The sequence below is a fragment of the Heterodontus francisci genome, chromosome 4, assembly GCF_036365525.1.
Source record: "Heterodontus francisci isolate sHetFra1 chromosome 4, sHetFra1.hap1, whole genome shotgun sequence".
Classification (NCBI taxonomy): domain Eukaryota; kingdom Metazoa; phylum Chordata; class Chondrichthyes; order Heterodontiformes; family Heterodontidae; genus Heterodontus; species Heterodontus francisci.
Genome location: NC_090374.1, coordinates 135,321,004 through 135,347,937, shown reverse-complemented (window position 1 = coordinate 135,347,937; position 26,934 = coordinate 135,321,004). Strand labels below are relative to the sequence as shown.

The following is a 26,934-nucleotide window of genomic DNA, read 5'->3' as shown; positions in this document are numbered from 1 at the left end:
CAGTGAACCCGTCAAGAACATTACATGATAGAACATCCTGTGCTGTCTCTTTTGCAGGGTAGTGCCTCAGACTGTGCTGTACTGAATTTTACTGTACTAATGTACCAAAATAAATTTCTTCAAAGTTTTAAAAAATTTTAATCACAACATAGTCATGCAATTTATACTGGCGAAGTAATCACTGATTAATGCAAGAGTCGAAACAATAAAGATAATGTAAGAGGTTTTTGTTAATTTCTTCTGGGATAACTGAAATTATGGCCTTTTTTCTGTTATATCCATTCTTGAAAAAAATCTATATATCGTCTTTTTCACCGGAGTACAACAGGTTTTTTTACCTTCCTCCCAATGAAAAGCATTTTATCAAAGATTTTTAAAAATCAACTTTAATTTATAGAAGTACACAAATAGTAATTTCCTGAGTACAAGCTGACATTCCCCTCTCCCAGCACATATTAAAAGAATGTAGGTCAAAATGTCAAATATTCCTTTCATTTCCCAACAGCCATTATGAATCTGTTGTAACTTTTTAATCCAAGAGCAAGTACAGCAGTGTTGACATAATTTTTCCTTGGTCAATTAGATGTCTGACATGCACAGAAACCCATTACTATATCAGACAATGAAACTACTAAGAAATTCATGCAAGTAGTATTTATGTTTCTCTGATATAGATTGTACATTTTCTCCCCATTTGCCGAAGTCTTGATTTCATAAATGCAGGTTACTAGAGCCACAGCTGAGGGGATCAATGGGATGGATTTAGTCGTGCTGGAGGGGCTCCCGGTGCCGGGCCGTAATGGCGAGGGGAACCCTGTCTCAGCCTTTCAGAGCCTTCCCTGTGCAATTCAACTGCGCTCGGGCAATTACCTGGGCCTCCACTGGGTGCGGGAGCCACTTCCAGTACTACAGGAGGCCTGTAGCGTAACAGCAATGGCCCACCAAGGGGCACAATGCCGGGCGTGCCAGGCCTGATCTTCCTGGTGGCAGCGAGGCGCCATGGTGGGAACAGCAACCCCCCCCCCACTCACCACTGCTGGGCGACAGGACCCAACTTTAAATATTTAAATAAAGTAAATTTATACATTTAAATAAAATTGACAGCGATCTTACTGGCTGTCCGGGATCTTCCGTGCGAAGGGCGGCACTTTCCCATCCAGGGAAAGCTGGCACCACCGAGGTGGGGAAGGGGGGTACTTAGGACTTTTAATGTGGTGGAATGGTGGGGGGGGGGGGGGAGGGGATCAAATCAGCATGCATAGTGTAGGGGAGGAGGGGGGAAGGGGGGACCTCTGCACTTTGAACAGTTGCCCAGTGCGGGGGTCAAATCTTCTCTGTAAGTGATTTAGGGAGGGAGAGGGCAACTATTATATGTAAGTGTTATTGTGGGGGGGGGGGGGGGGGCACCAAGGGGTGATTTTTATTTGCTGTGTACTGGGGAAGTACGTATTTAAATATTTAAATTTAGTGGCTGCTCTGTCTGCCCTTTAAAAATGTCGCCAGCGCCTGCACAGAGGCAGCTGACGCTGTTGCCATTGTCATTTTGGAGTCACCTCAACCCTTAATGACAACTATTTATTTCTCTTTCTAGAAAGGACTATGAGTAGTTGGTTGTTAGGCAAATGACACACACAAGACTGAGCCTTTACTAGGGGAGTAGCAGCTATTAGGAACTAATTCTGAGTGCTATGGCGAGCATCACATCATAAAATCTGAGGATGCATTGCCACCAGCCTGATGATATAAGTCTGGGGTGGATTTTTCCCGGTTGTGTTGGGTGGAGCACACATAGCAAAACTGTATAGAAGGACCTCATATCCATAACAGAGCCCATCTGATTTTACAGGTGGTTTAACACTGCCGGGACTACTGCTGGATGGGAGAGTGGTGTATGTCGATGAGGTGGTTTAACGCTGCCAGGACTATTGTTGGATGGGAGAGTGGTGTATGTCATTGCAGTGGTCTAGCACTGCCAGGACTATTGCTGGATGGGAGAGTGGTGTATGTCATTGCAGTGGTTTAGCACTGCCAGGACTATTGCTGGATGGGAGAGTGGTGTATGTCATTGCAGTGGTTTAGCACTGCCGGGACTATTGCTGGATGGGAGAGTGGTGTATGTCATTGCAGTGGTTTAGCACTGCCAGGACTATTGCTGGATGGGAGAGTGGTGTATGTCATTGCAGTGGTTTAGCACTGCCGGGACTATTGCTGGATGGGAGAGTGGTGTATGTCATTGCAGTGGTTTAGCACTGCTGGGACTACTGCTGGATGGGAGAGTGGTGTATGTCATTGCAGTGGTTTAACATTGCCAGGACTACTGTTGGATGGGAGAGTGGTGTATGTCATTGCAGTGGTTTAGCACTGCCAGGACTATTGCTGGATGGGAGAGTGGTGTATGTCATTGCAGTGGTTTAGCACTGCCAGGACTATTGTTGGATGGGAGAGTGGTGTATGTCATTGCAGTGGTTTAGCACTGCCAGGACTATTGCTGGATGGGAGAGTGGTGTATGTCATTGCAGTGGTTTAACATTGCCGAGACTATTGCTGGATGGGAGAGTGGTGTATGTCATTGCAGTGGTTTAACATTGCCAGGACTATTGCTGGATGGGAGAGTGGTGTATGTCATTGCAGTGGTTTAGCACTGCCGGGACTATTGTTGGATGGGAGAGTGGTGTATGTCATTGCAGTGGTCTAGCACTGCCAGGACTATTGCTGGATGGGAGAGTGGTGTATGTCATTGCAGTGGTTTAGCACTGCCAGGACTATTGCTGGATGGGAGAGTGGTGTATGTCATTGCAGTGGTTTAGCACTGCCGGGACTATTGCTGGATGGGAGAGTGGTGTATGTCATTGCAGTGGTTTAGCACTGCCGGGACTACTGCTGGATGGGAGAGTGGTGTATGTCATTGCAGTGGTTTAACATTGCCAGGACTACTGTTGGATGGGAGAGTGGTGTATGTCATTGCAGTGGTTTAGCACTGCCAGGACTATTGCTGGATGGGAGAGTGGTGTATGTCATTGCAGTGGTTTAGCACTGCCAGGACTATTGTTGGATGGGAGAGTGGTGTATGTCATTGCAGTGGTTTAGCACTGCCAGGACTATTGCTGGATGGGAGAGTGGTGTATGTCATTGCAGTGGTTTAACATTGCCGAGACTATTGCTGGATGGGAGAGTGGTGTATGTCATTGCAGTGGTTTAACATTGCCAGGACTATTGCTGGATGGGAGAGTGGTGTATGTCATTGCAGTGGTTTAGCACTGCCGGGACTATTGCTGGATGGGAGAGTGGTGTATGTCATTGCAGCGGTTTAGCACTGCCGGGACTACTGCTGGATGGGAGAGTGGTGTATGTCAATGCAGTGGTTTAACACTGCCAGGACTATTGCTGGATGGGAGAGTGGTGTATGTCATTGCAGTGGTTTAGCACTGCCAGGACTATTGCTGAATGGGAGAGTGGTGTATGTCATTGCAGTGGTTTAACATTGCCGAGACTATTGCTGGATGGGAGAGTGGTGTATGTCATTGCAGTGGTTTAGCATTGCCGAGACTATTGCTGGATGGGAGAGTGGTGTATGTCATTGCAGTGGTTTAACATTGCCGAGACTATTGCTGGATGGGAGAGTGGTGTATGTCATTGCAGTGGTTTAACGCTGCCGGGACTACTGCTGGATGGGAGAGTGGTGTATGTCATTGCAGTGGTTTAACATTGCCAGGACTATTGCTGAATGGGAGAGTGGTGTATGTCATTGCAGTGGTTTAGCACTGCCAGGACTATTGCTGAATGGGAGAGTGGTGTATGTCATTGCAGTGGTTTAACATTGCCGAGACTATTGCTGGATGGGAGAGTGGTGTATGTCATTGCAGTGGTTTAACACTGCCAGGACTATTGCTGAATGGGAGAGTGGTGTATGTCATTGCAGTGGTTTAACATTGCCGAGACTATTGCTGGATGGGAGAGTGGTGTATGTCATTGCAGTGGTTTAACGCTGCCAGGACTATTGCTGGATGGGAGAGTGGTGTATGTCATTGCAGTGGTTTAGCATTGCCGAGACTATTGCTGGATGGGAGAGTGGTGTATGTCATTGCAGTGGTTTAGCATTGCCGAGGCTATTGCTGGATGGGAGAGTGGTGTATGTCATTGCAATGGTTTAACATTGCCGAGACTATTGCTGGATGGGAGAGTGGTGTATGTCATTGCAGTGGTTTAACATTGCCAGGACTATTGCTGAATGGGAGAGTGGTGTATGTCATTGCAGTGGTTTAGCACTGCCAGGACTATTGCTGAATGGGAGAGTGGTGTATGTCATTGCAGTGGTTTAGCACTGCCAGGACTATTGCTGGATGGGAGAGTGGTGTATGTCATTGCAGTGGTTTAGCACTGCCAGGACTATTGCTGAATGGGAGAGTGGTGTATGTCATTGCAGTGGTTTAGCACTGCCAGGACTATTGCTGGATGGGAGAGTGGTGTATGTCGATGAGGTGGTTTAACAATGCCGGAACCACACTGAGATCCATAAAATATTAAATAGTGATCCCAAAATAGTAATTCAAAATAGGTCAGTCTAGATGGAACTAGTGATATAAATTTAAATGAGTAAAAGCAAATTTAAAACAGATTTATTCTACTCAGGATACTAAATGTTTGAGATAGTCTGTGAAACTAAGCAATGTAGTTAAAGATATTAATGGAAATTCAAATTCAGTTGAATGGTAGGCTGAGTGAGTTAAAATATCGTGTTCCAAATTGCTTTTGCCCAGATTTACTTTTTCCTGCATTCTTGAGTATTTGTATAAAAATACTGAATTCTAAAAGGGGCTCATGTGATCATACATATTATAAAATGATTTGCAGGTCTTTCGTGATTTTCTTATTTTATGAAATTTTAAAAATCACTGAAAGCTTCGTAAGCTATGCCACAAATACCAGTTTCGTGGCCAAGTTTTCCTGCGTGTGGCACCTTCCACTGAACTCAGTGACAGGACAGCTGTGCATGTGTGAACAGGAAGGTAGATACCAAGTTACACTCCCTGGTGGTTAATTTGTGATGTTACAATAGGGCTTGTGGTAGAATTGCTTATTTGTTAACATTAAAGGAAGTCAAAAGAAAGTTTATGAACGTCCTAGGCAGTGGGATGGATCATCTGGGCACTTTCTGAATGTGATTTTGCTGAGCTGGAGTAATGTTACATCTGGTGCAAAGCCCAAGTGATGCCATATGCCCACTGACCTCAGCCTCGAATTATACTGCCACTTCTATGTCAACACAATCCACAACGCAGCCTTGGTCATTATGTGGTTACTGGGTAAGAAATTTGTTTTGATATTAGTGTCCTATCTGGTTGTAGCTTGGCTCACACTGAGCTGTACGGTGTGACCAACTGTTACTTATAAATATCCATTCAAGAACATAAAAACACACCGATAAATAATAGGCACTTCAGCCCATTCATCTCTTTCTGACCTTTAGGTTGTTTCAAGAACAGATCTAAGAAATTGTTCAAAATTTTCCAATGCAAAACTTATATCCTTTTGCCCTTTGCTGACTCAGAAATTGATCCGTATCCTTTCTGAATCCTTCAATGGTATCAGTATTCCTCTACTTGGCACAGTCTATCCCATAGGCCAAGGAGCTGAGGCGCAAAAAGGGAGTCCCTAAATTAAGTTTGGCTTTTGTTTCTTTACCTGATTATCATATTCTCTACATCCACTATCCTATTATACAAAATATCCTTCTATATTCCCTGTTATATTATTTTATGTCTTGGATTTAGCAAATCACAACTCAGACAGATGCTAAAATGGTATCCCCGAAATGGGGGAGAGGATTTATCCAGGTTTCTTGCTCTTAATTACTATCTAGTGGCTCCTGCTGGGAAGTGGATATGAGTAAATGGCAGTGAAGATAGGATTGGACTCAGCTATGATGCCCCACACAGTTGAATAATCCACCATTATACAATATCTAGGCTCACACATTAAGAATGGCCACTTGGATGAAGGCTGCTACTATCTGGAGAATACTGAGCACCCTCAGAGCAGGAGCAGATGTGAAAGCGGCAAAATCAACCATTCGCCTCCTCCCAAGCCCCTACACCGAGGAGATGAAAGCTCAGTATCTAACCCACCACACTGACTCTATGGAACTGGATAATGTAATTGGCTAGGCACTTGATCTTCATTTCTGGGACTTGACTTCATATGCAAATAACAGAAATGAGATGAATTATTTCGCGATACACTGGCTATAACATTGTTGGACAGCCTGAATCCACTTCCATATGAGCATGAACTCAGACTCCAAAACCAGACTAAATTTAGCATTAATTTATCAATCTCATGCCGAGAGCACAGGATGGCTGGTAAAATTAGGTCAATTCGCAGAGGCTTCAATTTTCCTTTATTTTGGAGCAGATCTTTCTGGTGAATGGAACCTTGTCATACCGGTGCAGTAGAAGCTGCTCTTCCAATGTTGTAGCAGAAGAACATTGTTGGAGCAAAGCAAAGAGAGATAAGGCCTGAATCTAAAGATTTGATACCCGACCTGGACTGTGTGCTACTGTCAGTGGATGTCCAAAATGGACAGTGTTCCATTCCCAGACACTAATATCTCTCACCTCATTGCATTAGAAATCATATAAAGATTTACAAAAGTACAATTCACTAAGCAGTTTCATTTAATTTCTTGTGTGACAGATCAGCCATGATCTTATTGAATGGCGGAGCAGGCTCCAGGGGTCAAATGGCCTACTTCTGCTCCTAATGTATGTCCATATGTTCGTGACATCACAGCGTTGACGGGCAAGTATCATTTCCCATTCCATTTGAGCTCAGACTCTGTAGCACAGGTTATGATGAGGTACAGCCATTCCTGGACTGTCCTTGTGTACCATCAGGCAACGATTACAGACCAGCAAGTCACGCACTCGCAGGAGGTCCTTTCACTAGGGAGGGTGGTCACCAAAATTCGTTTATTTCTGCTAAATGCAGCAAATGGTTTTTTTGGATGTACATGCAAGTCTCTCCACATCTCCTGCTTTCTCTCCAATAGTCAGTCTCATTATATGTACTAAAACAGAAAATGCAGAAAACACTTAGCAGGTCAGGCAGAATCTGTGGAGAGAGAAACAGAGTTAATGGCCTGGATTTTCCCAGACCTGTGGAGATGGGTTTGGAGGTGGTGGTGTGGGGAGCCGGGAGAATCGGTGGTGCTACGTCACAGCAGCTCCCGACGCATTCCTGCCCCCCAGGGAACCTTCTCACGGTTGGACTGGTAACAGGATCAGCTTGCTGCTCCGTAGAGGCAGGCAGCCAATTAGGGTGGTTAAGGCCCCAATTAGGAGCAAATTTGCACTATCGCTGGAACTTTCCCACTGGCGAAGAGGCCCCCCACCCGCCCCCCCCCCCCACCATGTGCGGAGGCTACCAGCTCATTGGAGGTGGCCTCCCTGCAGGTCAGGTGGCAATCAGAGCCAGAGGCCCCATGCCCCAATGGGAGGCTGCGTGGATGAAAGGCCACAATTGTGGCCACATCCGATCTAGCAGAAGGGTTTCCCCTCCATCCCGATGTCACTACTGGCTTCGGGGGTCTTCATCTTCTATATTCTGTGCAGGCCAGTGAGGGCGTCTCCATGTTGAGACACCCCTGTAGCCCCTGACCTGCCTCAGCAGCGCCCAACTCTTCCACGGGAGCTGCCGAGGCTTCAGAGCTGCCGGCCCTCTGCTTGGGCCTGCAGCATCGGGAGACTGCCTTCCATCATTAATAGCACGGTGAATGCAGAGGTGCCTCCCGGAAGATGGCGAAGCTGGTCGCGCTGTCGGCAAGTGCGGGCACAGGACCCCCATATGGGCATGATGGCAGGGTCCCGGCGCCCATGGGAGAATTCCGCCCAGTGTTTCAACAAACTGATATGTTAACTCAGGTTCTCTCTCCACAGAGGCTGCCTGACCTGCTGAGTGTTTCCAGCACTTCCTGTTTTTATTTTATATTTCTAGCATCCGCAGTATTTCCCTCTGAATATTTGTCCAGTTACATGTACCTTTTTATACTCTCTCAGTACAATGCAAGTAACAAGCCTCCACTGTACTTATTAACAAAACACAAGAGAAACCAACTATCCATAACATTTGAAATAGGATAAATATGCATGTATAACTGGCTTCATTCAAAAGTTAACTGTTAGTCTGCAGCACTGTTGGGTTAAAAACAATATATTGCACAATACAAAGGCCAAAGGAATTACAAGGCAAAAGTTCTTGGAGTTAGGCACTAAAAGAGATAAACCACAAGAAAGGAAAGCAACAGTCCACTAGCCAACTGCTCATGGTGTGGGAACATTCAGTACTCCTTTTATTCTTCTAGTTCCAGTGAATAGATCTACATCTGAAACATTTGAATGGAACAGTGCAATTGTTTTTTGTTTTATACAAATTCCAATCAAATGAGCAAATGAATGTTCCTCTGCACAAAAACTAAATGGGGGCATTTTCCAACGTCACTGCCTAGGCAGTAACCTGGTAGGGGAAATTTTTTATAGAACCCACATTGTTTTGATTCTACCAGCAGGCTCTACAGTGGGTGAACAATCTGCTCCCCAGATTATTGTCCAAGCACAAAGTTAGAAACTACCCCCATAAGTCCAGTATTCTTTTACTTTGGATAGAACAGCGAGATGTTGATGTATGTGTATGTTTAAAAGAAGCCAGTTAATTAAAAATCATGCAAAATTTTCCATGTAAAGCAAATCTAGTTCGTCTGTATTTGTGAATCAGTTTGACTATCCACATTTTTCATGTTCATTTTTTTTACACAAGCTCACTAAACTAGCTCATATTGTTTCTTATTAGATGAAGCTTTGACAGCTGAATTTTTTTTTTGGATACATTACTTCTACTTCAATCTCAGAAGAACATGCATTGTCAGCATCACGCACGGGCTCGAGTTGGTTACAATGCAGAAATCCAACTGAGGGGTCCGTCAGTTTGTTGGATTACAATGCCATGCTGTCAGCCAGTACTTCTTAACGTATATTCCTCTGCATTAAATTTATCCAAGAAGCAAAGCCATTACGGGTACAAGGCTTTGCCCTTAAGATAAATGTAATCCTCGGAGGAATTTCTGGACAACAGGAGCCCTTTATATCTCCACTGGTGCCACTGCTGCTTTCCCCCTGTTGCCACTAAGTGACAACAAAAAGAATGGCTTCAGCTTTTCTCAGTGTTGAAACAGAAAATAATTTACCATTCTCTGTAGAGGGCCTCACAGCCTCTGTAAACTCAGCTTTGCTTGCCAACTGTTAAGACTCAGTCTAACAACCTAAGAGCTTGGTATCTTTCTATCACAAAACAATAAAGATATAATGCTAAAACCTGCCGGTCACAATAGTGGTAACAGTAACAGAAGATACAAACTCCAGGCAATAAAATCTGAAAAAAGGCTGTTCATATTTGGAAAATTTAGAACTGTGTTTTATTAAAATAATTACCAAAAAAAGCACAGTTTGGAGTTCTTCTCCCAAAGAGTGCAACATACTCAATGGTTCTGGATGGCACTGATAAACGCACAGATTTTATGATGTTTACGTGCCCCTCAAACGTATTACAGCGTTGAAACAGCCTTCTAACCATCTGTAACTCTGTATTGCAATTTACTACCATTTGATAGCTACAAAACAAACTGCAGATTATACTCAGAACCAAACTACACCTAGCATTGACCATTCAGATTTACATTTGAATCTTGACACAAGTTCCTGCATTGTTTTTAGAAAAGACTTCTACCAGTTTTAGCTACTGTGTAATACATAGATACTGAATGGCTGAGAATAGATTGCAAAGCAAAGATCGAACTGAAGGCTTCAGATGGCTTGTTAGTTAATAATCCTATTTCATGTGTACTTTAGAACAAAGAGGGAGCTGCTAATAAAAATATGAATGTTCACTTGTTAATAGGAAACAAATAACTGTTATAATGATAGGATCAATCACACTCTGACATTTAACTATTAGGCACTGTTCATTCAGCAGTAAGTAAAGTTTTAGATGCTGTCATTCAAAAAGTAACTTCTTTTTACTGTCCTGATGCACCACATATATTGCAAAACATGTCCAAAAAGTGTACAGTATCCACAGGGACAGCAAAACTCTCCTTGCAAACATTTATTTATATTTCAACTTACAGAACCAAGTATATTACAACTTTTAATCTGCAAAAATACATTTGGATAAAAATTAGGGCATTTCAGGGCAACGATGTGCAAGGGTCTCCAGGGGAAAAAAACCTGCCTGCCTCATAAATCTGCCAGAACTGAGTACAATTAAGTTACAGTTAGAACATTTGCTATGGAACAAGTCACGCAGCCATGGTTTTAGCCTGACTTCACATTGGTGACAGGAATCAACAGAAGAGATTGCAACCAAAATCTCAAGTGTTGCACCAAAGGAAACCATACACATTTGGTAATGGCATAGGGAAGCAAAGGATGAAGCTGTTTGCTCACCATATACCAGAAATGAAAATACTCCTGAAATGTTTCTAAACCTAAGTGGCCTGCCTCGCAACATTGAGGGAACACTTGCCAAATCAGAAGGAGCTGTAAATCGCTGGTTAGAAACACTGTGTTCTGCAGCAGTGATCGGGGGCTGCAACACGATTACCCTTGAAGACGTCAAATGCTGATTCCCAACTTTTCTCAAGGATTGCATTGTCACACTATTTACTGTACGCTTGGTGCAAGAAACAATAACTGCTGATTTATATAAACAAAGAAAGTGCAAGCATTCTCCGGACACAGTACACAGTCCCCTACATCTGTCATGGTCACTGACTAAAGACCAGTACAAAAGTCTACTGTACAAACTGATTCCTTAGCCAAAAAAAATTACATATCACTGGTGAAGAATGGCTAGACCATAACCGTTATGGAATTGGGAAATACAGTCCTCATTTTATGTGACCCTGAATGTGTATCATTTTTAGTACTGCATTTCCCATTTAATGTGAAACGTTTGCTTTGATTAAGCCAATTTAAAACCAACAAATACAAATGTCCTGCTAAATCGACCCACTCTGTTATCCAAGCCAGTATTTTTTGGTTCCAAGCCACAAAGCTAAGCCTTTTCGACCTCGCTATATGTGGTTCTATGCAATTTGGGTCTGAGACAAAAAAGCAAAATGACCGCACCACAGTGCTCTCACATTTTTAGATCTGAACTCTGCCTTCGATCTCTCAAAACAACTGGATCAACCAGAAAGATTGGTCTCACAGCACATCTGCAAATCCACTGCAAGTGAGTCCAGTCCAAGTGAGTCCCCACCACTGCTGAAACAAGCTGAGTCGGGCAAATTACACTGAGGATTGCAGCTTCGCAGCAGCTTTACCATCTCCCTTCCTGAAGAGGTAGAATGTCACTGTCGCCGCAAAATTATTTTGCTGTATTGAGGTTTTACTTCAAAAATAAAGATAAATCAAAGAAAATTTCAATAGCATTTAATGATCATACTCTGGGCCAAGCCAAAATTCAATTCAAATGAACTGGAACTCTACTTGTATCTAAAAACATTAGTACTTGAAAGGAGCTAGAAATTATCAGATGTTTTGAAAGTACATTTTAATAGGCAATAAAATTTTGCAGCAGATGAGGAGAATCAGCAATTTAGCTAGCTGTCAAAATACAATGTTTACAATAGAGACCGATATTTACAAAAACATCATTCAGTAATTGATATTTATTAAAAGTCTTGATCTTCCAAAACTAAACAGGATTTAGCAAAACTAAAGCATGTTTATAAAACTATCTTTTCAGTTTATAAAACATTTAGAAAGCATTTATTTTCACAATGTTAAGAGTTTATTTTGTGTAATTTGATATCTGAACCAGTTCCCTCCCCCCTCCCAACACTATGTTTTAATTCCATATTTGTTTCATTTTGTGAAAAATCTTTGTTTATAAAACATTTAGAATGCATTTATTTTCACATTTAGAGTTTGTGTAATTTGATATCTGAACCCCTGCTGTGTTAAATTTCATATTTGTTTCTTTTTGTCAAAAAAATCTCATTTCTTCAATGGGAACAGAAACAGAAAATAATTAGACTATAACATGTTGCAACTTTCTGAAATTAATAGCAATGAACTCTCCTGCTATATGTTCTCTTCAACTAGTATCCACTAAATATACACAAAATGTAAAATTCACAAAATAATCCATGTTGCTTTAAAAAATGTTACCAACATATTGACAACATTTTATCTTTTAGATAAGGACTCCACAATAACAACAGAACAAAACTTTTTTTTAATAAATTCCTTCCACACATCAGCTCTTCCTGACTGGTTGATATCTACTTCTTCTTCTGTGCTAATATTAGCACAGTATCTGTACAGGTTCTAATCTACAATTACAGAAGGTTTATATATTTTAACTAAAAGTGAGAGAACAGTAGGCCCCTGCTGCAGTACCCTCACACAACATGGCCACTGATTGAAGAAATATTGGGCTGGATTTTACCAAGCCCACGACATCAGGCTCCCTGGTGGGGGCAGAAGTTGTTTGCAGCAGAGGCCTGCCACGGAGCTCAACACCAGGAAGGCCCCGCCTGATCCTCCCGGCGGCAGCGAGGCTCCATGGCAGCCCCCCTGCCCCTGGGCAACGGGAACTCAATTTCAATATTTAAATTAATGGGACGAATAAATTTAAATGAACTTAACCTCGAATCTGCCGCAATCCTCAGTGCGGCGGCTGGTACTCCCGCGCCTTCAATTTCCCGGCTGGGGAAAGCCGGCGTGACACTGATGGGGAGTGGGGAGGAGTTAAGATTTCCAGTGCAGGAAGGGCGGGGTCAAATAATCGTAATGAGTGTAGGGGATGGTGGGAAGGGGTAAACTTTAAACTTTGTGCAGTCTTGGTGGGGAGGGGGGTGAGGTCAGATTTAAACGGTAAGTGCTTTTTAGGGGGGGGAAGGGCAAATAGTTAATGTAATTGTTATTGGGGAGTGGGAAAGGGGCATTAGATATTTATTTGATAAATTTTGGGGGGGGGGGGTATCGTTAAAAATTTAAATATGCCAGCAGGGTTGGCTGCCCTTTAAAAATGGTGCCAGCGCCTGCGCAGAGGCAGTGATGCATTGCTGGTATCAGACAGCCCACCCCCTCCACATGATTTTGGGGTGGACTGCCCCGGCCATTTAAATGAGCCGCCGCTCAGGAGATCATGGGGCGGCCATTTTATTAGCTTGCCGCTGAGAGCAACGGCAGGCTCTTAAAATCCAGCCCATTGTTTCTGACCCCCTCATTAATAGAAAAACTTCCTAAAGCATCCATCTAAGCCACATTTTATTGTGGAGTTTACAAAGACTTTCTTGTTGGAAGGAAAGGCAATACCGAATGGCACTAAACAAGAGGATATTTACTTGTATCAGTTCAAGCTACATCAATTAACACATCATGGGTCATTTTCTAGTTGGCAAGATGTAATGAGTGGTGTGCCACAGGGCTCTGTGCTGGAGCCTCAACTTTTTACAATTTATATAAATGACTTGGATGAAGGGACCAAAGGTATGGGTTGCTAAATTTGCTGATGACACAAAGATAGGTAGGAAAGTAAGTTGTGAAGAGGACATAAGGAGGCTACAAAGGGATATAGATAGGTTAGGTGAGATCGGGAAATGGAGTATAATATGGGAAAATATGAAATTGTCCATTTTGGCAGGAAGAATAAAAAAGAAGCATATTATCTAAATGGTGAGAGATTGCAGAGCTCTGAGATGTAGGGCGATCTGGGTGTCCTAATGCATGAATTACAAAAGGTTAGAATGCAGGAAAGCAAATAGTTAGGAAAGCTAATAGAATGTTATCGTTTATGCAAGGAGAATTGAATACAAAAGTAGGGAGGTTATGCTTCAGTTATACAGGGCATTGGTGAGACCACATCTGGAGTACTGTATACAGTGTTGGTCTCCTTATTTAAGGATGTAAATGCGTTGGAAGCAGTTCAGAGAAGGTTTACTAGACTAATCCCTGGAATTGGCAGGTTGTCTTATGAGGAAAGATTGGACAGGCTAGGCTTGTATCTACTAGAGTTTAGAAGAGTAAGAGGCGACTGGATTCAAGCATATAAGATCCTGAGGGGTCTTGGCAGGGTGGATGTGGAAAGGATGTTTCCCCCTGTGGGAGAATCAAGAACTAGGGGTCACTATTTAAAAATAAGGCGTCGCCCATTTAAGACAGAGATGAGGGAATTTTTTTCTCTCGGTGGGTGGTGAGTCTTTGGAACTCTCTTCCTCAAAAGGCAGTGGAAGCAGAGTCTTTAAATATTTTTAAGTCAGAGGTAGATAGATTCTTGATAAGCAAGGGGGTGAAAGGTTATCGAGGGTGGGCAGGAATGTGGAGTTGAGGTTACAATCTGATCAGCCATGATCTTATTGAATGGTACAGCAGGCTCGAGGGGCCGAGTGACCTACTCCTGCTGTTAATTTGTATGTTCAATTCATAAATTCTTTAAATAAATACAGGAACATAACAAAATAGGAATAAAAGGGCCACTGACACCATCTAGCAAATCATATACCAGCAGGGCAAGAGAAAAATGAATGTCTATACTTATTCTTCTGTTAAACCAAAAAATAATTATTGATTAAACCAATTCAGCTGAGTCCACGTTCACTGCACTAGGTGGCAGTCTACTCCAAAAGTTAACAATTTGCATCAAGCAGTATCTCAACATCATAATTATGTATGAGGAAGGCCATTCGGCCCATCGTCCATCCATCGCTCTCTTGCAGCATTCAATTGTTTCTTAAATAAGTCCGGAGTTTGCACCTCCACTATTCTCCCCAATAGAAAGGGTATTTGGTTAGGGTACACAATGAGCATTCAATCTGTTAGCATCCATTTTTCACCACACCAAAGTAGAATTTCAACCCCTCAAGTCTTTCTTCACAAATCAGACTTCTAAGATTAAAGTTTAGCCTCGTTACTCTTCACTGTACTGCGTCCAGTGCTTGAATATTTCCCCTCTGTCTCAGTGACCACTTGTGGAAGTTGTGCTCACCTTGTGGTCTGACCAGAGCACCATACAGTTTGATCACAACTTCCTTTGACTTAAATTCTACTGTGTTTCACCATGTAGCTCATCATTCTATTGGCCTTGTTGATTGTTGCTCTGCACTGGTTGGTCATGTGGAGTGTTGGGATTCCTGGACCTATGATTGAGATTCCTAGGTCGATGTCAACTTAATTCTTAGCTATTTTAACATCATTCATGTAATGCTTGGGTTGCTCATTTTTCCTTCCTATGGGCAATACTTCGCTCATCTGCCATTTTTCTGCTCACTTACATATTTTATTCAACAACAACTTTTGTAAATTTTGAGCTTCCTCTTCCAGATTCAATGCCCCTACGAGTTTTGTATCATTTGTCACCTTTGTCACATTTTTTTTAAAAGCCCGTTTCTAATGTATTTACATGTCCTCAGACTCCAGTGACTCCCTACTAATGACTACCAGTGCTTCACAAATCTCCTTCCTGAGTCTCCTTTATGCTGAGATAAATACCATCTAATCCTGAGCATTTACTCATTTTGAACCCTTTCAGCCCATCTTTGACTCTCATCTCATTTATATGAAAGTCAATAATTCTGCTGGGGATAGCATGTTGTTTATGTTTACCTTTGTGAATACTTGCAGTATTCACAGTGGCGCAGTGGTTAGCACCGCAGCCTCACAGCTCCAGGGACCCGGGTTCAATTCTGGGTACTGCCTGTGTGGAGTTTGCAAGTTCTCCCTGTGTCTGCGTGGGTTTTCTCCGGGTGCTCCGGTTTCCTCCCACAAGCCAAAAGACTTGCAGGTTGATAGGTAAATTGGCCATTATAAATTGTCACTAGTATAGGTAGGTGGTCGGGAAATATAGGGACAGGTGGGGATGTTTGGTAGGAATATGGAATTAGTGTAGGATTAGTATAAATGGGTGGTTGATGTTCGGCACAGACTCGGTGGGCCGAAGGGCCTGTTTCAGTGCTGTATCTCTAATCATAATCAAACATTCAAAATGTTACTTATTCTGTTTCAAGCCTATTTGCATCTTTCATGGTTCTCATTCTTTTTCAGTTATCTTAAACTTAATTCATATTACATGGTCTCTTCCCTTGGCTCCATACAAAATGTACAATTCTAGTCTTTTTTGAGAATCTAAATTACCTTTCAGGATATTACATGGCCCAAAATCATTAGAATCAATATATATCGAGGGAAAAGGGTAGCATAATGGTTATGTGGTTAGGACACAATGGACCAAATGGCTTCCTTCTGTGCTGTAACCATTCTATGATTCTATGTTACTGGACTAGTAATCCAGAGGCCTTGGCTAGCAATCCAGATCCCACAACAGCAGTTTGTAAATTTGAGTTCAATTAATTAAAGAAATCCAGAAACCATTGGGTTGTGGGAAAATCCATCTGGTTAACTAATGTCCTTCAGGGAAGGAAACCTGCAGCCCTTACCTGGTCTAGCCTAGATGTGACTCCAGACCTACAGAAATGCAGTTGATTCTTAAGAGCCCTCTGAAATCGCTTAGCAAGGCACTCAGTTGTATAAACCGCTACAAAATAAAAGAATAAAACTGGATGGACTAACTGACATCAACCTAGGCATCGGATCCAGACAGGAGAAGCCCCACCAAGCCCAGTCCACCCTGCAAAGTCCTCCTCAATAGCATGTAAGGGCTGGTGCCAACACTGGGATAGCTGTCTCACAGACTAGTCAAGTAAGAGCCAAGTCACAGAATCATTCCTATCGGCGAACATTCCAGACTCCATACTGTTCATCACCATCATTGGGTATGCCCTGTCACAGCGGTAGGGCAGACCCACCAGAGGTGGCGGCGGCAAAGTGGTATACAGTTGGGAGGGAGTTGCGCTGGGAGTCCTCAATGTTGACTCCGGACTCCATGACGTCTCATCAGATCAAACATGAGCAAGGAAACCTCCTGCCAATTACCACCTACCACCCTTCCTCATCTAATGAATCAGTACTCCTCCACGTTGAACACCAAAGGACCTAACACTGAAGGTAGCAAGGGCACTGAAAGTTCTCCCAAAATGGAAAATTGCCCAGGAATGTCCTGTCTACAAAAAGCAGGACAAATCCCATCAAGCAAAGTACTGCCCCATCAGCAAAGTAATGGAAGGTGGCATCAACAGTGCTGTAAAGTGGCACTTGCTCACCAATGATCTCACCGGTGCTCACTCTACCCAGGCCCCCTCATAATTGTATACACCTCAAATAAATCTCCCTTAAGCCTCCTCTGTTCCAAAGGAAACAGCCCCAGTCTATCCAATCTTTTCACATAATTGAAATTTTCCAACCCTCGTAAATCTCCCTGTAGCCTCTCTAGTGCGATCACATCTTTCCTGTCATGCGGTGACCAGAACTGCATGCAGTACTCTAACTGCAATCTAAAAAGTATTTTATACAGTTCTAACATAACCTCTCTGCTCTTATACTCTAGCTCTCGGCCAATAAAGGAAAGTATCCCATATACCTACTTGACCATCTTATCTACCTATCCTGCTACCTGGTGGACACAGACTTCAAGATCCCCCTGTTCCTCTACACTTCTCAGAATCCTAGCATTTGTTATATATTCCCTTGTCTTGTTTGGCCTCTCCAAATGCATTACCTCATACTTCTTCAGAACAAATTACATTTGCCACTTTGTTGCCCACCTGACCAGTCCATTGACACCTTCCTGCAGTCTATAGCTTCATTCCTCATTATCAACCACATGGCCAATTTGCATATCATCTGCAAACTTCTTAATCATGCCCCGTACATTTAAGTCTAAATCATTGATATACACCACAAACAGCAAGGGATCCAGTACTGAGCCCTGCAGAACCCCACTGAAAACAGCTTTCCAGTCACAAAACACCCATACACCATAAGTATTTGCTTCCTGCCACTGACACAATTTCGGATCCAACTTGCCACTTTCCTTTGGATTCCATGAGCATTTAATGTTCTGACCAGTCTGTCATGTGGGACCTTGTCAAAAGCCTTGTTAAAATCCATGTAGACTACATCAAACACACTACCCTCATCGACACTCCTGGTTGCCCCTCAAAAAATTCAATCAAGTTAGTCAGACATGACCCTCCCTTAACAAAGCCATGCTGATTGTCCTTGGTGAATTGTGCCTCTCTAAATGACATAGAGTGACAGAGTCATACAGAGATACAGCACTGAAACAGGCCCTTCGGCCCACCGAGTCTGTGCCAACCATCAACCACCCATTTATACTAATCCTACATTAATCCCATATTCCCTACCACCTACCTACACTAGGGGCAATTTACAATGGCCAATTTACCTATCAACCTGCAAGTCTTTGGCGGTGGGAGGAAACCGGAGCATCCGGCAGAAACCCACGCAGTCACAGGAGAACTTGCAAACTCCACACAGGCAGTACCCAGAACCAAACCTGGGTCGCTGGAGCTATGAGGCTGCGGTGCTAACCACTGCACCACTGTGCCGCCCCTATGACGATTAATACCGTCTGAGAATTTTTTCCCAATAATTTGCCCACCACTGAGCTTAGGCTGACTGGCCTGTAATTTCTCAGTCTATCCGTTCCTCCCTTTTTAAACAATGGTACAACGTTAGCAGTCCTCCAGTCCACTGGCACCATGCCTGTAGTAAAAGAGGATTGGAAAATGATGGTCAGAGCTTTCACTATTTCTTCCCTTGCTTCTCTTAGCAGCCGGGGATACATTTCGTCCACTTTCAAGGATGCTTAAACTGCTTAATATTTCCTCCCTCGCTATGCTCATCCTATCTATTCTTTCACACTTCGCCTCCTTAACTACAATGTCTGCTTACTTGCTTTCTTTTGTGAAAACAGACGCAAAGTATTTATTAAGAATCCTGCCCATATCTTCCGCCTTTGCCCATGTCTTCCGCATTCACACAGAGGTTCCTTTTTGGTTTCTAATTGGCTCTATTCTTTTGTTAGTTACCCTCTTGCTCTTTATGTATTTATAAAACATCTTTGGGTTTTCCTTGATTTTACTTGCCAATATTTTTTATGCCCTCTCTTTGCTTTCTTAATTCCTTTTTTAATTTCACCACTGCACTTTCTATACTCCACTAGGTTTTCTGCAGTATGACGCTTTTGACGAATGGCATAAGCTTTCTATTTTTGCCTTCCAAGGATGATACCAGAAATGTGAGGTTAGACTTATCTGGAAAGGTTTGAACAGGCTGGCTCTCTTTTTCCTTGAAAAGAGATAGCTGAGGAGTGACCCAATAGAGGTCTTTAAAATTATGAAAGGTCTTGATAGGGTAAACAAGTTTTTTCAATTATGGAGAAGAGCAAAACATGAGGCGATCGATACAAAATAGTCACCAAGAAAATAAATAGCGAATTCAGAGAAACATCATCACCTAGAGAGTGGTGATAATATGGAACAGGCTATCACAGGGAGTGGTTGATGCAAATGGAACAGATGCATTTAAGGGAAGGCTAGATATGCATATGAGAGAGAAGGGAATAGAGGATTATACTGATAGAGTTAGATGAAGAAAGGTGGGAGGAGGCTTGAGCCCGCTTCTGCGCTGTATATTCTATATACTTCTATGATATTCTAGTGCCCAAGGAACAACCATTTTCAGCTACTTCATCAATGACCTTCTCTCCATCATCAAGTCAGAAATGAGGATGTTCGCTGATAATTGCACAATGTTCAGTTCCATTTGCAACTCCTCAGAATGAAGCAGTCCACGCCCACATGGAGGAAGATCTGGACAACATCCAGGCTTGGGCTGATAGAAGTGGCAAGTACCAATGACGCCACACAAGTGGAAGGCAATGACCATCTCCAACAAGGATGAGTTTAACCATCTCCCCATGACATTCAACGCCATTACCTTCATCGAATCTTCCACTTTCAACATCCTGACGGTCAATGTTGACCAGAAACTTAACTGGATCAGCCACATAAATACTGCAGCTTTAAGAACAGGTCAGAGGCTGGGAATTCTGCGGCAAGTAACTCACCTCCTATCTCCCCAATGCCTGTCCATCATCTGCAAGGCACAAGACAGGAATGTGATGGAATACTCTCTACTTGCCTTGATGGGTGCAGCTGCAACAACACTCAAGAAGCTCGACACCATCCAGGACAAAGCAGCCTGCTTGATCAGCACCCCATTCACCACCTTAAAAATTCACTCCCTCCCCCATTGGTGCACTGTAGCAGTAGCGTGTAGCATCGTACCATCTACAAGATGCACTACAGACTTCCTCAACAGCACTTTCCAAACCTGTGACCTCCACCAACTAGAAGGACAAGGACAGCACGTGCATGGGAACACCATCATCTGAAAGCTCCCCTCCAAGTCACACACCATCCTGAATTGGAACTATATCACTGTTCCTTCATCATCACAGAGTTAAAATCCAAGAAACTCCCTGCTTGACAGTGCTGTGGGTATACCTATACTATAATGACCGTAATGGTTCAAGACAACAGCTCACCATCACCTTCTCAAGGACAATTAGAGATGGGCAATAATTGCTGGCCTTGCCAGTGAAAGCCACATCCGATGAATGAATACATTTTAAAAATGTAGCTTTCACATCATCAGAAACTAAACAATTTACCAGCTTTCAAATTGCAGTGCATGGGCAGCATGCGAACATACAAAATCAATGGGCAGAAAAAGACCAGCTAGTGCATCATGCCTTCCCCATAAAACTGCGATGTTTGCAGCATCACAATTAGACACCCCTGCCCACCAGCTCACATACCCACCTGCCCACCATCAGTTATACAATCTCCCGGGAGAGACAGAAAAAAAAGGAAGGTTAATCAGGAAAGAAAAATCTGCAAAATTCCTCTCCACCCCACCAGGTGATCAGAATTAGTCCAGGACACAACACAGACAATGCATATAACACCTGGTATTTTATCCACATTTTATAAGACGTGATCTTTTTCCCAATCAAGAACTAGCCCACCTCTCTCTTAAAGGCACACAGAGAGTTTGCACTCACCGTGTATGTCTATAACTTTTTCCGTAGATTTATTATCCTGAGAATAGAGGTACCATTCAACATCAAACCTAGCCTTGCTCTGAGATGGCTTATTCACATGACCTGTGGTCTTCCCCAACCTACCTATTTTAAATTGCCTCCTGAGAGGTGTGCAATCAAGCCCTTTAACAAAATATATACTTACATCATATCACTTCGAAGTCTACACATTTATAAAGGGAAGCCTTTCTGAATAACTACGGTCTTTTAAGCCAGGCATCGTCCTTGTAACCCTCTTTAGAACTTTTTCCAAAGCTTCAGTATTGCCCATCAAATGAAGTATAACGAGAGTCTTGAACAACAAATTTGTTTTATATTGAATAGTTCGATTTATGCAACTAAATACCCCTGAAGATGACACAGAGGAGATTTCCTATTAATGATAGAGGGATGAGGCAGAGATCTGGAGACTAGAGAGGCTGGGATTGTTCTCCTTAAAGCAGAGAAAATTAAGCGCCGATTTAATAGATATGTTCAAAATTATGAAAAGTTTTGATAGAGTAGTTAAGGAGAAACTGTTTCCACTGGCAGGAGGGTTGGTAATCAGAGAACACAGATTTACAATAATTGGCAAAAGAACCAAAGGGGAATTGAAGAGATATATTTTGACACAGCAAGTTGTTATGATCTGAAATCCACTGTCTGAAAGGATAGTGAACCAGATAGAGTATCAAATTTCAAAAGGGAATTGGATATATACTGTTAACCACAGACAAACCATGCTATAAGGAGTAAGAGAACAATTCTGCAGGATTTGCCCAGGGTTATTATGCTGCAACAAATGAGTTACCCGAATTATAAGTTTAACTAAAATCCATTTTCAGTGTGTGTGTCTCTACTGTGCTTTATCTTAAGCTGTTTCTCTAACTCCAATGTTAAATATAATTCCAAGCCTGCAACTAATGTTGGATTAAATGCGCATACAATAATTTTAGAAAAGATTTTGGAAACCTTCAGGAATTTTATTGGTGAGATCACAGACGTTCTTGCTCACAGTTTCTGCTCCCAAACTAATGTTCTTAACTGCTGAAGTAGCTTTTCCTGACACAGAACAGTAAGGGCTGAAAAAGCTTGATGTATTTAATTCCAGGAACAGGCTGGGGCTCTCTGCTCTAGGAAAGAGAAGGCTGGGGGGTAAACCGATAACAATTTTTTTACAACAATCAAGAGGTTTGATAGGGTAAATGTAGAGATGATTCCACTTGTGGAGGATACCAAAACTAGGAGTCATAAATATAATATATCCAACAAAGAATTCAGGGAAAACTTTTTTACTGAAAGAATGGTTAGATTGTGGAACTTGCTACCTCAAGGAGTAGTTGAGGCAAATAGATTAGATCAGCGTTGTCCAACACACGGTCCGTGGACCAAAATCCGGCACGCCAAAGGTTTCCATCCAGCCTGCCGAGGATGAGAAATTTCCACTGAAAATTCGCCATTGGCTTCTTCCGGCTCACCAAAATCTTCTGTGACTGACAATGGTGTAGCCCCTTTACTGACATGGCGGAGATACCTCACTGCGCATGTCGTCCTTTATCAAGTTGGCGAACACACTTCAGTAACTGATGTTCTGGCTCCTTTAGTAAGATGGCTGCGCCTGGGCTGAGCTGCATGTCTGCCGGGGCTTCCAGCCTGAACTCCATTCCCAGTGCCGCCTTCTTGGCCTCAAGTTTGGTCCCCAGCTGCCTGCATACCGACATGGCCTGGGCCCCAGCTCTTCATCTCGGTGACCATGGAGGAGCTGCCTGAGCAGGCGGTAGGGCCCAGGCCCAGGCCCTGGGGGCAGCAGCTGGGTTAAGCAAGCCGGGAGCTGGTGGGGGAGACATAGAGAGCGGGGGAGGGGCACAGAGGGAGTGGGGAGAGAGAGACACGCAGACACACAGACAAAGAGACACAGAAACAGTGAGAGACAGAGAGACAGGGAGAGAGACGCAGTGAGAGAGAAATGGAGACACACAGAGACTGAGATGCAGAGAGGCGCAGAGAGACAGAGACAGCGAGAGACAAGAGAGGCATGGACAGACACAAAGAGAGGGAGAGAGGTACAGAGGGAGAGAGAAAGAGGGAGAGAAACAGAAAGAGAGAGAGAGACAGACAGAGAGACACAGACAAGAGAGCGAGAGACAGACAGACAGAGAGACAGAGAAAGACACACACACAAACACAAAGACAGAAAGACACACAGAGGCCGAGAGACACACAGAGACACACACCGAGGGGGAAAGAGAGAGAAGGACAGAGCAAGAGAGGGAGAGAGGAGAAAAAGATCAAGATCATTCCTGACAGATGGAGATCTAGCCAAAAGACTCCACATCGCTACATCAAGCATGACGGCAGACACTGACTACTGCTGTAATCAAAAACAATTCCCGGTATCTCAATAAATCAGTGTTCAACATAGTGCTGAGAAAGTAAATTAATAAATTAAGTCTTCTCATTTAATGCTTGTTCACAAAAATGCACATTTTTTGTGGTTTTGATTAATAGTAAAATAAATTTCTAATACCTTTATCTTTCCAAAAATTTACTCACCGGCACCCTATGTAGGACGAAAATTATAACGCGGTCCTTCACGCGAAAAGGTTGGACACCCCTGGATTAGCTGCATTTAAGGGGATGCTAGAGAAACACATGCCGGAGTAAAGAGTAGAATAAAATGTTGACTGAGTTAGATGAAATAAGAGGCTGAATTTTATCAGCGCGAAGACGGCGGCCTTCCAATATGGAAGTGCCACCGCATAGCCCCTGCGTGGGGGCTCATTTAAATGGAAGGGATGGAGCGGCCGCCTCCGATAACATAGAGGGGGCGGACGCCGCGTCCCTGGAAACAGCTTCCGGTGCCACCATGCAGGCGCCAGCGCAATTTTTAAAGGGCTTCAAGCCCTTAGAAGTAATTTTAATTTTTAAAGTGATATTGCGGTGCATTATGTGTAAAAATTTAAATAAATGCTGGCGGCCCTTTCCTACACTCCCGCCCCCCCCACAATATGAACAAAACGAACTTTATTCCTAACCCAAACTTTGCCGTCCAACCTGTTCGCTTTTGCCATTCAACCTGTTCCCACCATCCCCGAAAAACCAATAGGAATAGTTTTCCCCGCTCCCTCCTCCCCACAAGTGTCTCGTCTCAAAACTCCAACCGAGTTCCAAAGGCGCACGCGTTGCAGCCGGTTGACCATAAAATCGGTGTGGGACAGCCGCCGGCTGTAGGTAAGTTCATTTGCATTTTAATTTATCTCATTTCAATATTTTAATGAAGGCCCCACCACCAAGCGGCAGAGGATCCACACCAAGGCCTCGCCGTCGCCGCCGTTAATGTCCGGCAGGGTTTTCTCGGCGTCGTGGGGAGCCACTCCCACTAGCATTTTACAGGCCTCCCCGCCAAGACCCACAGCATCGAGAGGCTGGTAAAATTCAGCCCAAGGTGGGAGAAGGCTTGTGTGAGCATCAACACTGGCATAGAGCAGGGGGGCAGAATTGCCTGTTCCTGTGCTGCAAATTCTATGTAAATCTACATAAGATGCTTCAGCAACTTTTTTTTTTATTCATTCATGGGATGTGGGCATCGCTGGTTAGGCCAGCATTTATTGCCCATCCCTAATTGCCCTTGAGAAGGTGGTGGTGAGCTGCCTTCTTGAACCACTACAGTCCATGTGAGGTAGGTACATCCACAGTACTAGCGGTTAGATACAACTGAGTGGCTTGCTACGCCATTTCAGAGGGCATGTAAGAGTCAGCCACATTGCTGTGGGTCTGGAGTCACATGTAGGCCAGACCAGGTAAGGACAGCAGATTTCCTTCCCTAAAGGACATTAGTGAACCAGATGGGTTTTTACAACAATCGACAATGGTTTCATGGCCATTATTAGACTAGCTTTTTAATTCCAGATTTATTGATTGAATTCAAATTCCACCTTCTGCTGTGGTGGGATTTGAACCCATGTCCCCAGAGCAATACCCTGGATCTCTGGGCTACTACTCCAGTGACAATACCACTACGCCACCGCCTCCCCACAACTGAAGAGCAAAAAAATTTTTTTTTCATTCTTTCACTGGTTGTGGGCATTGCTGGTAAGGCCAGCATTTGTTGCCCATCCCTAATTTCCCTTGACAACTAAGTGGGCTGCTAGGCCATTTCAGAGGGCAGTTAAGAGTCAACCAAAATGCTGTGGATGTGGAGTCATATGTAGGCGAGAGCAGGTAAGGACAGCAGATTTCCTTCCCTAAAAGGACATTAGTGAAACAGATGGGTTTTTACAACAACCGATGATAGTTTCATGGCACCATCACTGAGACTAACTTTCAATTCCAGATTTTGAATTTAAATTCCACCAGCTGCGGTGGGATTTCAACTCATGTCCACAGGGCATTAGCATGGGCCTCGGGATTACTAATCCAGTGACATTACCATTACACCACCATCACCCCTATTTACCCAAACATCTTAGGGAACATCACTGTTCAAATAACTGAATAACTTAAACTACTGATTATGTATTTAAATTAATGGAATTAATGGAAAGAAAAGTTACAAACTTACTCCATGATGTTTGCATTTTTGAAAATTACAGAAATGAGTTATGTCACAAAATCCAATCTCTGTGTTTAAATTGAAACTATAAAACGGCAAAAGAAACTGGGAAAGGAGCTGAAAGGAAACGGTAATACGATCACAAATCTACAAATGACTGAAAGTTTGTAACAGCTTCTTTAAAACAAGTCTTTTTCTAGTTAATAGAGCTGCTTTTACCAATGTGTACTTGGTCGCATCGATCAAGAAATCACGGGCATACACCAGAACTTTCCATCCCAGGACTTCAGGAAATGCGCTCCCAACGATTTGAGGCTCTGCATCGAGAGCGCACATTTGTAGAATCAGTCTTAATATGTTAGTTGTGGTATTAAGATACTGACACATTTTAAATGAAAAATGATATAGTGTTTATAAAAATAAATCTAAGAGTCCTTTCACAATCATTAAATCACTTTGTTACAGTTTACGTTTTAGTCTGTTGTTAATACCACCACTACTGTGTCGATGCAAAGAAGTTTCCACTCTGCAATGATCCAAAATCAGCAGTTTAACTCAGGGGTCACGCTACTGATGTGACACCCCAATGTATTTTGGCTCAAGTACCGAAACCACCTGCCAGAAGTGGTTTCACACCTCAGTGACTTTGTTGGGTAGCCCGGTCACTTTTTAAATTAAAGTAGAATCTTTTCACTGTAACAAGTGTGTGGATACTCCTACCTGCACTCTAATTTACCAGTAGCTGCAGTTTAATATCAGCCAAGTACAGTCTTTCAATTCAGCTGTCAGAATCAGTTTTTGTATAGATTGATAAAGAACCAATGCATTAATGATCCAAAGTGCTGTGTCACAGATGCACATTTACAAATTATCATGCACTGAATTTCTGATCTTGAATGTGCCATCAAAAAAGGAAAGTGAAGCCCAGCTGTTTCTGACAAGGACAATAATTGGCGGCCAAGTCAGGCCATTCTCAAGCACAGCTTCTTGCTTAAATGATGTACACTAGTAGAGAACAGTTCACACTTGCAAGGGAATGGTGTGTGAGCTGAAGAGACGTTAATACAAATTAGAAAAATTGTAAAATTTTAAATAATAAAATCGTATTTTACTGCTGTTAAAATCTAGGGACTCGAGGCAATATTTGGACCAGTAAAACTGGAATCCTCCATGTCCTATTCACAAGTATTAAAACATAGTTGACTTTAAACCCTGCTTTATATTATTGTACACTCTTCCTCAGTTTTTAAGAATTGCTAGGTGTCTTAAGTTTTGTATTTTTTCCCCAAATGTATTCCCAGTCTTCATATTGATTT

At 43.0% G+C, this 26,934-nt stretch overlaps 1 protein-coding gene across 1 annotated transcript in view; it reads right to left on the bottom strand.

The window, feature by feature from the left end:
• dmrt1 (doublesex and mab-3 related transcription factor 1) overlaps window positions 1-26,934 on the bottom strand; it is a 182,158-nt gene that overhangs the window by 140,253 nt on the left and 14,971 nt on the right. Inside the window, exon 4 of the mRNA XM_068028896.1 lies at window positions 6,442-6,455. Within this exon, the coding sequence (XP_067884997.1) occupies window positions 6,442-6,455 (14 nt within the window). The remainder of the gene's footprint in view (window positions 1-6,441; window positions 6,456-26,934) is intronic.